General features: G+C 38.8%; 1 protein-coding gene across 2 annotated transcripts; it reads left to right on the top strand.

Annotated features, from left to right (window-relative positions):
• The first annotated feature begins 10243 nt into the window (after positions 1–10243).
• On the top strand, positions 10244–14221 carry LOC140831938 (F-box protein At2g27310-like). 2 transcript variants are annotated; one of them, XM_073195664.1, is made up of 3 exons: positions 10244–10548; positions 11432–12621; positions 14205–14221. In XM_073195664.1, the coding sequence occupies exon 2, from the start codon at positions 11452–11454 to the stop codon at positions 12571–12573; it is 1122 nt and encodes a 373-aa protein (XP_073051765.1). In that variant the 5' UTR covers positions 10244–10548; positions 11432–11451; the 3' UTR covers positions 12574–12621; positions 14205–14221. The 2 variants fall into 2 exon arrangements, with proteins under 2 accessions (XP_073051765.1, XP_073051755.1); XM_073195654.1 differs by lacking the exon at positions 14205–14221 and having other exon boundaries at positions 11432–12661.
• Positions 14222–16148: the final 1927 nt, after the last annotated feature.

Genomic DNA, 16148 nt, shown 5'->3' with positions numbered 1-16148 from the left:
CCTCTCCCTCCTCACCGAAATTCGGTACACATTTCAGAGCATTTTTGTGAGAAATCAGTGAGAAAAACCGATAGCATTTAGAGAAGAAATCGAGTAGAAGCAAGGACAAAAAATCACTCTGTCTCCTCCGCGCCGCATCGCTGCGTTTCGTTCGTTTTCTTTTCAAAACGAAACCAGGCATGTTTATATTTTTCCTTGATCTTCAATCAAGTCATATTAACATTTTTAAACATTATATGATCATCATTTCCATGGCATAACCGAAATTTATCAAGAACTTCGAAAATAAAAGATGCAGATTTTCGGCCCTTCCTTGTGCTCCTCACGGTTCACTTGTTTTTGGTGTTTCAGGTGGATGGCTCGTGTCCAGACTCCCAAGTCTGCTCCTAGGCATGTACTAGGACATGTTAGGAACACATTTGTCCATTGGTTCTAGCCCCATACCCACTGGAATCTAGAAATGACAGCAACTTCCCCATGAGTGTCATATTGTGTTCGATTTTCTGTCATGTGCTGTCAGGGGAAGTGTCTGATCTTGGCTACCCTAGGGGCCTATAGCCATGGTTAGAACACCTCCCTAGAATGTATAAGATGTGACCAAGTCGCCCGGTTTAGTCTTGGTCCATGGTTGCATCGGTTTTTAAATCAAAACACAAGAACAGCCCCTTCCCCTTTCGGCCCTTCTCATTTTACAGCAAGTGTGTTTCGGGTTTTGTGGAATGGTGTGGATCTTAGTTGGCCTATGGCCCTTAGCCACGGGTCACACCCTACCTCTTGATGTCTAGATCATGCTATGGCCAACCAAATGGCCACTGGAATGGTCCATGACAGCAAGAACCACAGCAACATCCCACGCGCAGAATTAGTGCTCGGTTGGGACGAATGATTTGTTTCTGGTGTGATGCGAATTGTGGCTTTCCTAGGGCCCTTAGCCATGGTTAAAATCATTCCCTAGGATGTTGGTAAGAGGTTCTGGTCGGTGGTTCAAGCCTCAATTGCCATTAGCCCTCGCAAACGACGCAAGAAAACTAAAGCACATCTGTTGTATTTTTATGACAGCAAATTGTTGCGGCGGTTCAGTGGCTCGTTCGAGTTCTTGTTTGGCTTTTAGCCTATGGCCTTGGACTGAACAGTACCTCATCGAGTTAGAAGGTCATGTTTTTGGCCGTTCGTGATTCAGATCATTTTTGAGGTCGTACGAGAAATTTCGGTGCGATGTGCCAAATTGACTCTCGAAAGAACGTTTCATGATTTGGCCTCCATTCACCAAAATTTCGGCCTTTATCATTTTAGGAGCATTATTTCATCATTTTAAGTGTATTTTAATCATGACTAAATGATGTTTCGGTGTTGGTTCGGGTTGGCACGGAGTCATGGTTAAATACGAAGTCGTTTGGCGTAATTGTCTTGTTTTTGGATTCAATTACAAAGTTTGGTCAAGAAAATCATTTGCATATTTTTCATGTTAACTTTAGGTCGCAGCGAGCTTGGGAACGATCCAATCTATGTGGTAAAATAATACAGGATATTTCCTTATGCCATTTAATTATATTACGTGCATAAAAATATAAAATATTCATTTTTGAAATTTATGCGATATTGCTTGTGGCCACTTTACTATCATGGGATTATTACTTCACCCGGTCGCCATTTACCGGTCAGTTCAGTTTGTATCACCCAGTATACTGTTGCATTAGTCTGATCAAACAAACATTACTTCACCCGGTCGCCAGTTACCGGTCCGGTCGCCAGTTACCGGTCAGTTCAGTGCAGGGGCCACTTGCGTAGAACATAATCTCAACAGAAAATTTATGACATGTTATTTATGGCAGAGCTCGATTGAGCAAGCATTTTACTATGATTTTCAGTTCAGTTATGCGCGTTCTATAATTAATCATGACACGATATTTTACGTTATGCCTCATGACATGATATTTTCACTTGCATGCAATTTTATTATATTATTTATTCGTTATTTACGATATATGCATGCTGAGTCTTTAGACTCTACTAGACTTGATTGTTGTAGGTACTGATGAGGTCGGGACCGAGGGCGGAGACCAGTGAGACAGCTCGGGTCGACATTAGTGGAACCCGAGGACCTCATTTACTGCATTTACTATTTTTAGCTCAAACATTTTTATCAGTTGTTGGATTACTTTAACTTGTTATTTCGCGAACATTAATTTCTTCCGCTGCTATTTTGAACATTAAACTTGATTTATCAAATTATTTGATGAATGAGGCATTTTAATTATTTTAAAAAGAAAATTTTAAATTTGGCAAACATTAAATTCTTCCGCCGCTATTTTGAATATTAAACTTTATTTATCAGTTTACCTTATTAATGAGACCTTTTATTTATTTAAAAGAAAATTTTTAAATCTTTCCGCAAATTTTCAAATACGAATTTTCGGGCCATTACAGCTGGTATCAGAGTCTATGTTCTTGTAAAGGATTGTACTACTACTGACCTCGAGAAGCTCACAAATCACGTATTCGGTCTGTAAGTTTTACATTTATGCATTTTATTTAAAGCATGAATTATTTAACAGCATGATTTCATGAAATATTTTACGTTCAGATTTTATTATTCAGTATTTACTTAAATTTAAAGAAATTAGGGAATTATGCATGTTTGTTACATTTGGGTTATATGTATGGAATAGTATGCCCCCTAGACGCATTTGAAGAGCAGAGGCAGGAGAGAGATTTTCCACCTCCACCTCCACCGGACATGAATGCCCAGATGCTAGCTGGGATGACTCAGTTCTTCGCACAGTTTGCGGGGAACCATGCTGTGGCGACTCGGCCGACAGGGCCCGAGGCTGTCTATGAGAGATTCATGAAGATGCGTCCTAAGGATTTTTCAAGGACGACGGACCCCATGATTGCCGAGGGCTGGATCAAGTCCCTCGAGGTTATCTTCGAGTTCATGGGACTTGGAGATGCAGACAGAGTTCGATGTGCCACATATTTATTCGGAGGAGATGCCCGCTTATGGTGGGAAGGAGCATCAGTAGCCCTGAACTTGGCTACATTGAGTTGGACGCGCTTCACAGAGGTACTCTACTCCAAATATTTTACAGAGAAAGTGCGCACCAGGTTGACCACTGAGTTCATGAGCCTGAGACAAGGAGATCTGACTGTTACGGAGTTCATCCGTAAGTTTGAGAGGGGTTGTCACTTTGTGCCCCTGATCGCGAATGATGCTAAAGCCAAGTTAATGCATTTCCTGGTGGGTCTACGGCCGATCTTGCGCCGTGATGTTAGGGTGTCTGACCCTACTACTTATGAGGTCGCCGTCTCCAGAGCTCTAGCTGCAGAGCAGGACCAGCGTGACATTGAGCGAGATCGCCAGGGCAAGCGCCCGATCCAGGTACCGCACCGCCCTCCTCCTCAGCAGCATCAGCAGCAGAACAAGAGGCCTTTTCACGGCCCGCCTAGAAACAGAGGTCAGCAAAAGCAGCAGCAGCGGGGACGCCCAGCCCCGAGGACTTTTGAGCATCCAGTTTGTCCTAGGTGCACACGCCGCCATGTTGGAGCGTGTATGTTTGGCTCAGGAAAGTGTTACAAGTGTGGTAGTCCAGACCACTTACTGTTGCAGTGCCCTCAGAGGAATCTGCCTATCCAAGGCAGAGTTTTCGCTCTCCATGTTATGGAGACGAACCCAGATACGATGCTCATGACAGGTACCTTTAAGCTTTAAGTTTTATTTTGGGATTTATTGTTTTTGGTTGAAATTTTGAACATAGAATTGCAGTAGGATTGCATGCACTACTCGGTATTATTTTGGGAATTTAAGTTAGAAGAACTTTGACCTTTGCATGCCTATAGGTTAGTTCTTGTGACTATTGGGTTCAACTTAGAGTTCCAATCTTTCAGGGAGAATTTTTATATCTAGTTCCGCTACGAAAACCTTGATAGATTCAGGGTTTACTCATTCCTTTATTTCGGAGGTCTTTGCTAATTTCCTCAAGGTCAAGACCGTTGGGCTATGTGTAGCTTATTCAGTAGTATTGCCTTCTGGTGAGGAGATGGCAGCTACCAATGTGATCCGAGACATAGATCTTGAGCTCCATGGCAATCTTGTTTATGCGTCTTTGCCTTGAAGATTTGGAGGCATTATCTGTATGGAGAGAAGTGTCAGATCTTTACTGACCACAAGAGCCTCAAGTATTTCTTTACGCAGAAGGAGCTGAACATGCGTCAGAGGCGTTGGTTGGAGCTTGTGAAGGATTATGACTGTGACATTAGCTACCACCCGGGTAAAGCTAATGTAGTTGCGGATGCATTGAGCAGAAAAGTCGCAGTGATGGCTCATTTGACGATTCAGAGACCTCTTCAGCTTGAGATGCAAAGGTCTAGAGTCATATCCTCAAGGTAGAGTTCCTCGTCTATCTACCTTGACTATTCCGTCTTCTCTTCTAGACCGTATTCGCAGTGATCAGTCAGCAGATGAGCAGTTAGAAAAATGGAAGCAGAGAGATGAGGCCAAGGGCAGTGTCTTGTATTCAGTTAGCGACAGTATAGTGAGATACCGAGACAGGATGTGGGTTCCTAGCAGTGGTTCTATCCGAGCAGATATTCTATCAGAGGCCCACATGTCGCCGTACTCTATTCACCCTGGGTGTACGAAGATGTACAGAGATCTGCAGCTATTGTATTGGTGGTCCGGGATGAAGAAGGACATCAGACGTTTTGTATCCGAGTGTCTGACTTGTCAGTTAGTGAAGGCGGAGCATCAGAGACCAGCAGGTTTGCTCAAGCTTCTTCCTATTCCCGAGTAGAAGTGGGAAAATGTTACCATGAACTTCGTGACCGGATTGCCGAAGTCAGTCAGAGGATCAAATGCTATCTGGGAAAATGTTACCATGGACTTCCTATTAAGACGACTTTCACCATGATTCAGTATGCAGAGTTGTATATCCGAGAGATAGTCCGATTGCATGGCATTTCCGTTTCTATCGTGTCTGACAGAGATCCCAGATTCACTTCCTCGTTTTGGAAGGGTTTGCATTCGGCAGTGGGTACGAAGTTGCTGTTTAGCACAGTTTTCCATCCGCAGACAGATGGGCAGTCAGAGCGAGTTATTCAGATCTTGGAGGATCTTATCCGTGCTTGTGTATGGATTTCTCTGGGAGTTGGGAGTCGAACTTACCATTAGTGGAGTTCACCTATAACAACAGTTTTCAGTCGTCTATAGGTATGGCTCCGTATTAAGCACTATATGACCGCAAGTGTAGATCTCCTATTCACAGGGATGAAGTAGGAGAAAGAGCAGAGTTGGGTCCGGAGATTATTCAGCAGGCAGCCGATGTAGTAGTCAAGATCCGTGATAGGATAAGGACTGCTCAGAGTCGACAGAAAAGCTATGCCGATCAGAGAAGGAGAGATTTAGAGTTTGCCGTTGGCGACCATGTCTTTGTGAAGATAGCACCCATGAAGGGTGTCATGCGATTTGGAAAGAAAGGAAAGCTCAGTCCGAGATTCATTGGACCATTTGAGATCCTCGACAGAGTTGGGACGTTAGCTTATCGTGTGGATCTTCTGTCGAATCCGGCCGGAGTACACAATGTGTTCCACGTCTCTATGCTGAGGAAGTATATGGCAAATCCTTCGCATGTCTTGAACTTTGAGCCGTTGCAGCTTACTCCGAACCTGTCTTATGAGGAGAGACCAGTGCAAATCTTAGACAGGCAGGAGAAGAAGCTTCGGAACAAGCTGGTTAAGCGAGTCAAAGTCAAATGGCTCAAACATTCAGAGGAGGAAGCTACGTGGGAGTCTGAGCCAGAGATGAGGAGTCGTTACCCCGAGTTATTCGGTGAGTTTTAATTTCGAGGACGAAATTTCTTTTAAGGGGGGAGGATTGTCGAACCCGTAAATTAGACTACGTATAATCCATGTATAATTCTAGTATTTAAATTAAAATAATTATTATTGCATGAGTATTTAAATTCTTTCCTTTAAATTTAATTATTTTATGCAGTGTTTTAATTTTTATCTTTTCAGTTATTTCAGTGAGGTCGGACTGGAGTTTGAGTTTTGAGATAAAATATAAAATTAAGAAAACATTCTCAGAGTTTATTTTAGTTAACTAGTAAGTTAATTTAAGTTAAAAAGAGGTTTAGGGAATTATTTAAGTAACTTGAGGTAAGTAGGAAATAAGCTCATTTAGGTTCCATAATTAATGTGTTAATTCACTAAATTATTTAAAGGATAGATAAGGCTCTAAAGATTTAAAATACACTAACTAAACAATAATTCCCCTCCATTTATTTGATTATTTTCTGCCACTCCTTAAGTAATTAAACAATTCTTTTCCAACTCACCTTTGACACTTTCCTTGTCATTTCTTAGCATGATAATCCTCATTTATTAATCACTCTTAATTCATTAATAATAGATCATTATCCTAACCTTGTTTAGCATGTAGAATCGGTCATGATCCCTCCAACCATCTCTAGGATATCAAGTCATTTCAAAATTCAAAAAAGAGAGCAAGACTTGGTCTTGCCATCCCTTTTATATTGCAACCCCCCCCCCCCCCCCCCCCCCCCCCCCCCACTCTCCTAACCATCATTTCCTCTCTCTCCTCACCGAAATTCAGTACACATTTCAGAGCATTTTCGTGAGAAATCAGTGAGAAAAACAGAGAGCATTTAGAGAAGAAATTGCGTAGAAGCAAGGACAAGAAGATCACTCCGTCTCCTCCGCGCCGCGTCGTTGTCTTTCGTTCATTTTCTTTTCAAAACGAAACCAGGCATGTTTATATTTTTTCTTGCTCTTCAATCAAGTCATATTAACATTTTTAAACATTAAATGATCATCATTTCCATGGCATAACCAAAATTTATCAAGAACTTTGAAAATAAAAGATGCAGATTTTCGGCCCTTCCTTGTGCTCCTCACGGTTCACTTGTTTTTGGTGTTTTAGCTGGATGGCTCGTGTCCAGGCTCCCAATGCTGCTCCTAGGAATGTACTAGGACATGTTAGGAACACATTTATCCATTGATTATATCCCCATACCCACTGGAATCCAGAAATGACAGCAACTTCTCCATGAGTGTCATATTGTGTTCGATTTTCTATCATGTGCTCTCAAGGGGAAGTGTCTGATCTTGGCTGCCCTAGTGGCCTATATCCATGGTTAGAACACCTCCCTCGCATGTATAAGACGTGAGCAAGTCGCCCTTTTGAGGCTTGACCCATGGTTGCATCGGTTTTAAAATTAAAATACAAGAACAACCCCTTCCCCTTTCGGCCCTTCTCGTTTTACAGCAAGTGTGTTTCGGGTTTTGTGGAATGGTGTGGATCTTGGTTGGCCTATGGCCCTTAGCCACGGGTCATACCCTACCTCTGGATGTCTAGATCATGCCATGGCCAACCAAATGTCCATTGGAATGGTCCATGACAGCAAGAACCACAGCAACATCCCACGTGCAGAATTTGTGCTCGGTTGGGACGCATGATTTGTTTCTGGTGTGATGCGAATTGTGGCTTGCCTAGGGCCCTTAGCCATGGTTAAAATCATTCCCTAGGATGTTGGTAAGAGGTTCTGGTCGGTGGTTCAAGCCCCAATTGCCATTAGCCTCGCAAACGACACAAGGAAACTAAAGCACAGCTGCTGTATTTTTATGACAGCAACTTGCTGCGGCGGTTCAGTGGCTCGTTCGAGTTCTTGGTTGGCTTTTAGCCTATGGCCTTGGACTGGACAGTACCTCATCAAGTTAGGAAGGTCATGTTTTTGGCCGTTTGTGATTTGGATCATTTTTGTTGTCGTACGAGAAATTTCGGTGCGATATGCCAAATTGACTCTCGAAAGAGTGTTTCATATTTTGGCATCCATTCACCAAAATTTCGGCCCTTATAATTTTAGGAGCATTATTTCATCATTTTAAGTGTATTTAATCATGACTAAATGATGTTTCGGTGTTGGTTCGGGTTGGCACGGAGTCATGGTTAAATACGAAGTCATTGGGCGTAATTGTCTCATTTTTGGATTCAATTACAAAGTTTGGTCAAGAAAATCATTTGCATATTTTTCATGTTAAATTTAGGTCGCAGCGAGCCTGTGAACGATCCAATCCATGTGATAAAATAATACAGGATGTTTCATTATGCCATTTAATTATATTACATGCATAAAAATATAAAATATTCATTTTTGAGATTTATGCGATATTGTTTGTGGCCACTTTACTATCATGGGATTATTACTTCACCCGGTCGCCAGTTACCGGTCAGTTTAGTTTGTATCACCCAGTATACTGTGGCATTAGTATGATCAGACAAACATTACTTCACCCGGTCGCCAGTTACCAGTCCGGTCGCCAGTTACCGGTCAGTTCAGTTCAGTTCAGTGCAGGGGCCACTTGCGTAGAACTTAATCTTAACAGAAAATTTATGACATGTTATTTATGACAGAGCTCGATTGAGCAAGCATTTCACTATGATTTTCAGTTCAGTTATGCACGTACTATAATTAATCATGACACGATATTTTACGTTATGCCTCATGACATGATATTTTCACTTGCATGCAATTTTATTATATTATTTACTCGTTATTTACGATATATGCATGCTGAGTCTTTAGACTCACTAGACTTGATTGTTGTAGATACTGATGAGGTCGGGACCGAGGGCGAGGACCAGTGAGACAGCTCGGGTCGGCAGTAGTGGAACCCGAGGACCTCATTTACTGCATTTACTATTTTTATACTCAAACATTTTTTTTAGTTGTTGGATTACTTTAACTTGTTATTTAGCGAACATTAATTTCTTCCGCTGCTATTTTGAACATTAAACTTGATTTATCAAATTATTTGATGAATGAGGCATTTTAATTATTTTAAAAAGAAAATTTTAAATTTGGAAAACATTAAATTATTCCGCTGCTATTTTGAATATTGAAATTTATTTATCAGTTTATCTTATGAATGAAATCTTTTAATTATTTAAAAGAAAATTTTTAAATTTTTCCGCAAATTTTCAAATACGAATTTTCGGACCATTACATCACTAATTCGCATTTGTTTGGTTTGGTACTATGAAATTTTTGATGAAAACCTACTATATATAACATCGACTCTGTTTTTATTTAATATATAAATTTGGTGGTAAATACATGGCAAATGCAACATGTTTTTAAGGTTTATCTACCAATAACCCAAAATGAATGTGTGGATAAGTGCCAACTGCCAAATTTGAAATAAATATAGGTGCTGTATCCATAAAAAATTAAGATCTCTACACTTTCACACTATCATTTTAAGATGTTTTACATTTTGTTTTTCATAGAATTTTGCAATTAACAATAAATATAATAAGTGTAAATACAACACATTTTATAATGTATAATCAAATACAATCAATTTAATATATTTGAATTTGTATTGGGAATATGTTTTAAGACATGTATATATATTATTGAAGGCTATTTGTATTAATTTTTTCATGTAATACAACTAAATAAATCATCATTTTTAATGTGGTGCTAGGTTTTTTTGAGTAGGTCTATTGTAATATGGTCTCACGAATCTTTATCTGTGAGACAGATCAACCCTACCAATATTCACAATAAAAAATAATACTGTTACCATAAAAGTAATATTTTTTCATGGATGACCCAAATAAGATATCTGTCTCACAAAACACGACTCGTGAAACCGTCTAACACAAATTTTTGCTATTTTTTTAGACCGCAGTCAAACATATTCAAATTTAAATAGATACTAGCGGCTGAGGCACACGCGTTACGTGTAACATAATATTAGTTATTTGAAATATTATTTAATCAATTTATAAAATGAATATTTGACATTTGTAATTTGATATGAATATTATAATTAGTGTGCTTGTACACATTGTTGTGTATGACAAAAAATCTATTTCTCTATTAAACTTAATTTCGATAAAAAATATAATAATATTATGGTAGAAAAAAGAAAGTTTTTTTGCGTTAAAAATACTAACCGTAAGGTTTTTTTTAAAATTGAGAAGTTTTCAAATGTATTGGTACGATTAGGGCGTCTATTTTTGGGAAAGATTTCAGACGAAAGATCGACGTTGTTGAAATTATTATAATTTATATGTAATGTTGAAGAGGAGGGTAAAAAGAAAAGAAATTTTGATATCGTTTTCAAGTAGTTGTTTAAACTTGCTTACACTCGGTTCTATTTTTGTAGAGGAAAAATAGATATTAAAATTGAGATGTAATAATAATTTTTAATTTAAGAATATCTTTTGTCGCTAAAGTTCCATCTCCGGAATTGGGTATGCGGTAAAGCGTCATCGTAAAAGTCGTCCGCCGGCTCCCATTCTTTTTTTCCTTCTAATTTTCACCTTTCGGAAACTCAGTGGTTACAAACGAAATTTACTCCACAAGATAATATTTTCCAAAAAAGATCTGCAAGTGGGCCTTCGATTTACCTTATTTTTTGAGTAGAAATATTCATCGATTTTCCCCAATTTCTCAGTTATAGTTCTTACTGTGAATCTTTGCTGAAGACCCGAGTCTGATTCCGTTTATGCAACTTTGGGAGGTGGGTTTTCTTTTATCTGAATCTTTTTCACTCTTTTATGCCTTTTTGTTTCTTGAGTTGCGCTTATTTTTGGAATTGTGCTTATGATCGCAATAATTTGGTGTTGTTTACGCGTCATGCAAAAATTTCCGTGTTAAGAAGATGGGTGATTAATCGAATTTTGTGGTTGCAAATTAGAGAAAATCTTGCCTTTTGCTGGTAGGTTGCTGGCCCTTTTGGTTTTACTTTTGTGGGTTTGGTGTGTTCTGATTTGATTTCGAGGTACGGTGTTAATTAGGTGGGTTTGGTGTGTTCTGATTTGATTTCGAGATGCGGTGTTAATTAGGTACTATTTGATATTATTAATCCATAATCTGTACAAAACTTTGGCTCGTTAACAGAACTTATCACATGCAAGAATAGACCTTGGGAAAAGCAATTGTTAAGTAGGAATATGTTCCTTTAAAACAGTGCCAAAGGTTCATTTTTTGTTCATGGCAACCAGGATAAGCTGCGGAACAAATTGCAGGCTTGAATTTTTGAGCCACCATGTTCTATATGTGCTGTTGTAAATTTTATTTTTATTTTTTCAATCCACAGTGGAGTGCCCCTGTTGTAGTCTTCTCTGAACTGTGTGTAAGCTTAGCTTGATGCGCTGATCACTTATAGATTTGGAGTGGCCACAGCATTCACGAATGGGACATGGGGATGTTTTTCATTCGATGGTTTACAACTCTCAAAATACGAAAAAAAAACCATTACTAAGGCTGATATTATTGATAATCTATTGTATCCTATGCATGGTCCTGTAAACTTTATAATGGTGTTGAGTAATCATGTGTCTGTGTCTCTCTCATCCTCACTTATGGTTTTTATCCATCAATAGTTTCTTCTATTCTTTCAGATGGTAAGAGAATTCTAACCATGTCTATCTCATCGGTCGAAAGTATGACACCATTGAGCAGCGATCTTTTCTACGATATACTTGGTCGTCTTGATGGTTCAACTTTGGCTAGTGCTGCCTGTTCTTGTGCAACATTCTGCTCTATTTCAAAGGAAGAAAAATTGTGGGAAAATGTATGCTCTTCTATGTGGCCTTCAACTAATAGAGACGATGTTAAAAAATTTATCTCGTCAATTGGTGGATTCAAAAAATTTTACGCCGATTGTTTTCCCCTCATAGTAAACAAGGAGGTTCGTGAGTTTCGTTGGAATGACTATTACGAATATCCTCAAGAATGGGCTGAAGCCGAATATTATGGCTATGAGGATGAAGTGGAAGATATTTCACCCTCTGATTTTGTCTCTTTGGTCGATATCAGATATCGAGATAAAACAATTTGTTCTAAAGTCCTCTGGGGCATCCCTTATGCAAATGACTTTAATGGGTGGTTTTATGATTGCCCATTTCGTATGGATCTTCTTGCATATACGGCTGGAGAGGATGATCAGGCAGATGCAGTCACTATTTCTTTATCCGACGGCCTGCCTCCAGTTCAGTCAATCGAAAGAGAGAGGAAAGATGGAAAGCTCTGGCAAGAACTCCGTGGTGGCATTAGGCTTAGTTGGATTCTTGTTAACCATAAAATCAAGAAAGCTGCAAATCTATCCAGTTGGAGCACCATTGGAGGACAGAAACATTGGCCAACAGGAAAGGATTTCTTGATACGATTCGGCTCTGTTCTTCCGGCCAAAGATATCCTTCCTTGTCAAGTGGTGGAATGCATTCTCACCATGAAGTTCAGATTGATCCATACTGAAGGTGAAGGTACAAGTACGACTCTGAAGATAACAGAGCTAAGCATGCAACTTGGTGACATGGAGGGTTCTCATCTTAATGGTAGAAACACTTTGCTGGTACTGAAAGAAGCACTTAGCTGTCGAAGGAGCAAGAATTACAGTGAAGCCCTCGAGTCATGTCATCTGTACTCGAAAGTTCAGAGCGAGCTCAAGGAGGAGAAGATGAGATATGAAAACCGGTTGGACAGATTATGGATTTTAGGAAGCATTACAGCTTGCGCCACTTTTTGCTTGTACTGTCTATGAGAAAAGGAACGAGTCGAATGATGGTTCTTGTATGAATCAATGCTCGATGTAAGTTCTCGTTTTCAATGTCTCAACTGATTTTTCTGCATGTCATTTATCCTTTTGTGCCATTGTAGTTGTAGGTTTGTTTTTCTTGTATGCATATATCACTTTATTATGCTGGTGAATATTTAATTATTAAAACACATTCTAAGGTAGACTGCTCATTATTCGTATTCAAGTTCATGTGTTAACTAAGAGCTATTTCAACAACGTACTTACCATTCTTGCTTCCTGTCCAATATCTGATATCTTCACCTCCCCGCCGATTTAAAGGATTGCTGAGAATTGCTTCAGCTTCGTGTACTGGAAAATACCTGCTCACGGCTTCCTCGTGCCAACCTACTAAACTTGTAACAAAGTTCTCCACTTTAGCGTATTCATCAGAAAGTAGATTAGCACTACTATGATACGAATGTATACTAGGTACTGAATTAGCCGAGAGATTCCTACCATTACCCCACTCTCCAACACAATCTTTTTTCTATAAGATCACGACTCCACAATATAGAACGCCAGATATAAGATGGATTCGATTCCAATCCAAACTTAATGATGTTCGTGTGTTTAAAATATCGAGCCTTGAGAACTCGTGTCATCAAAGAATTGTGTTTCTGACAATTCTCCATATTTGTTTAGCTAACAGTGCTTTGTTAAAAGCCTAAAGTTACGAAAACCCATGTCACCCATACTTTTGTCGAACCCAATCCAACCTTCATAACGTCCGCGTGTTTAAAATATCGAGCCTTAAGAACTTGTGCATAAAAGAATTGGGTTTTTGGATCATTCTCCATATTTTTAATTCTCCATATTTGTGTAGCTAACAGTGCTTTGTTAAAAGCTTTTAAGTTACGAAAACCCATGCCACCCACACTTTTGGGTCGACACAGATTCTCCCATTTCAATCTAAGCATGGTTCCACCGTCGCTCATTAGCGATGGTGCAAGGGAACCGTTGAGACTTGTCGATAATTAGGGACGGTTTTGCTTAAACCGTCGCTAATCAAAACCGTCGCTATAATTAGCGACATTTTTTCATAAAACTGTCGTTAATAGCGACGGTTCTGTACCAAATCGGCGACGATTTTTCGTGTTAAAAACCGTCACGGTTAGCGACAGTTTAAATAAACCATCGCAAAATGTCTATAAGTTTAGGCGTTTCGGTCCTTTTTCTTCACACCTCTTCATATTTGTGATATATTTATCTTTCTTAAGCGATTTTGTTGTTTGTTTATTATCGCAAGATTTAATCGTTTGATACATTATTTACAAATTTGAAAATTATTAATTTAGATGAATTGAGGAGATTATTTAAAAATTTTTATAAATAATTTTTTTTAAGAAATTATAAAACAACATTTTTTTTATAAAAAAAAAACAATTAGTGACGGAACATGAAGACAATCGTCACTAAGTAGCGACGAGTTTTGACAAAACAATCGCTAATTAAGTCATATTCAATCGCTGATTAGCGACAATTTATTCATACACCGTCGCTAAGTAGAATTTTTTTTGTAGTGCTACCTCATCAATTTAGACTAGAAGTCGACGCGAGTTTTGATAATTCAAATAACATATTTAGCATTGGGGCAGTTGTCAAAGACTACAAAGGGATGTTATGTGGAGCTCCTGCTTATGCTATTAGGCATCCAGGTACTGTACATGGTGCGGAGCTGTTGCAATTCAACGTGGAATGGACTTATGTTTGAGGAGCTGTTTGCAATTCAACGTGGAATGGACTTATGTTTGAAGCTTGGTCTCCCCAACTTGTGTATTTAATCAGACTCCTCTGACGCTGGTAGAGCAATACTCAACCCAGATGATGAACTCGGTGCTGTAGGTGTTTTGGCTTTGGAAATCAATCATCTGATCGGGACAAATATTTTCATATCTCTTAGTCAAATGAATTAGTTAGCCAATAGTGTTGCTCACCATGTTAGCTCGCAAAGCACTAGCGATCTCGGTTTGTTTAGAATGGGCAAATGGAAATATTCCACCTTGGCTTTTTAAGTATTGTAATTCGAGATTTACCGATTTGACTTTATGAAAGTTCTTTCGAAAAACTTTATGCCAAAATACCGAGTCTCAAGCACATCAAGAATCTCGAAAACCATCTCTGCATATGCAATTCCAGCTATAACTTTATGTGTTAGCTTCATATACACTCAGATTCAGTGATTTGTGTTGTCTTGTTACGTTGAACCAGGGTCGAATAAAATACCTGATTCCAAGTTGATAGATGTTCATCGGCCCTCACTCTTGTTGTTTTTATAAAAGAGATTTGTGTTAACACAAACCCCATAACCAACACAGACCAGAAATGGCATAGAGTTCTCTTTTTCTTTTCTCCTTTCCGTCTTGAGATTTCAGAAGAATATAAGAATTGTTAACATCAAACAAGGGAAAACAGCATATGATAATTGATATGCTAATACAACAGTAATCAGTATTTCGCTGGTATTGAACGAGAATCCAATTATTGATTTTATTAAACAGTTAAAGAGAGGGGGGATGTGGAAAAGAGAGAAGACAAAGTTAGCAGAGGATGTGCGCATTCAACTCAGAACAAGATTTTGTGTTTTTCTTACATGCATTTCATGAAACAGCAGAAAACATTTTCGTGTTTTTGGGGGCGTCATGTTCCAAATTCAGTTTCTCATTCTTTGGTATTTTGGCAGAAAATCTACAAGCAAAAGGGTTATTTAGTTCAACTATCCCAGCTAATGTAGTCGATACAACGTTCATAATTCAGAAAATATTTGGTATATATGATAAATTAGTTTTCATTTCCTAACTACCATAGTTCTCAGGGGAAGAGTTCTTCGAAAAGGATTGCTCTCAGGCCAAGTTTGATCGTTAAATCACTTAACTTAACCTGGCCATACCAATTTAAGGCCAGGTGCCATTGGAAATAACTAGCCAAATCTTAGTTTTAGTCCCTTTTTTGGTTACCGGCCGGTACCCATCGTGCGTTGATTGTTAAGAGATTGCCACTTACCCTGCTCGTGAATCCAGAAATCATCTGATGCTCTGGGGAAAATATGGGTCGATATACCCGGAGAACCACTGAGGATAAAAAAACTTTGAGACCAATTCACCAAGCTGGGGTGTATGCATATCCTGACAGCCTAAAACAAAAGAATGAACGTTAGAAAGGAGGTCGAAAGTTTGATTTTAGCGTCAGAGATCACTTTCTGGCTAGTACAAACTATCTAAATCAACCTAGATTTGTTGGGATTTGAATTCCCACAGGAGAGTTAGGATCACTATTTTCAAATTGGCACTTTCCTTCTTTTGGGTAAGATCCTTCGTTGACTTGAGATGTATATCCAACCATAGCCATAGCCGTATCTGTGTTGAATGAGGCCTGAAACGAAAATTGAAAAAGAGTAATAAATATAAAATTCAATTTGCAAATAACAAATATACCAATAAATACATAAATATATCAAAACCAATATATTACATAAATAATACCTCAATAAATATTTAAAATAACTACATAACTACTACTCGTCTAGTTTTTTAGAGGCGAAA

The sequence above is a fragment of the Primulina eburnea genome, chromosome 1 (assembly GCF_022965805.1).
Source record: "Primulina eburnea isolate SZY01 chromosome 1, ASM2296580v1, whole genome shotgun sequence".
Classification (NCBI taxonomy): Eukaryota; Viridiplantae; Streptophyta; class Magnoliopsida; order Lamiales; family Gesneriaceae; genus Primulina; species Primulina eburnea.
The sequence above is the reverse complement of the archived record's forward strand: the minus strand, read 5'-3'. Positions and strand labels throughout refer to the sequence as shown.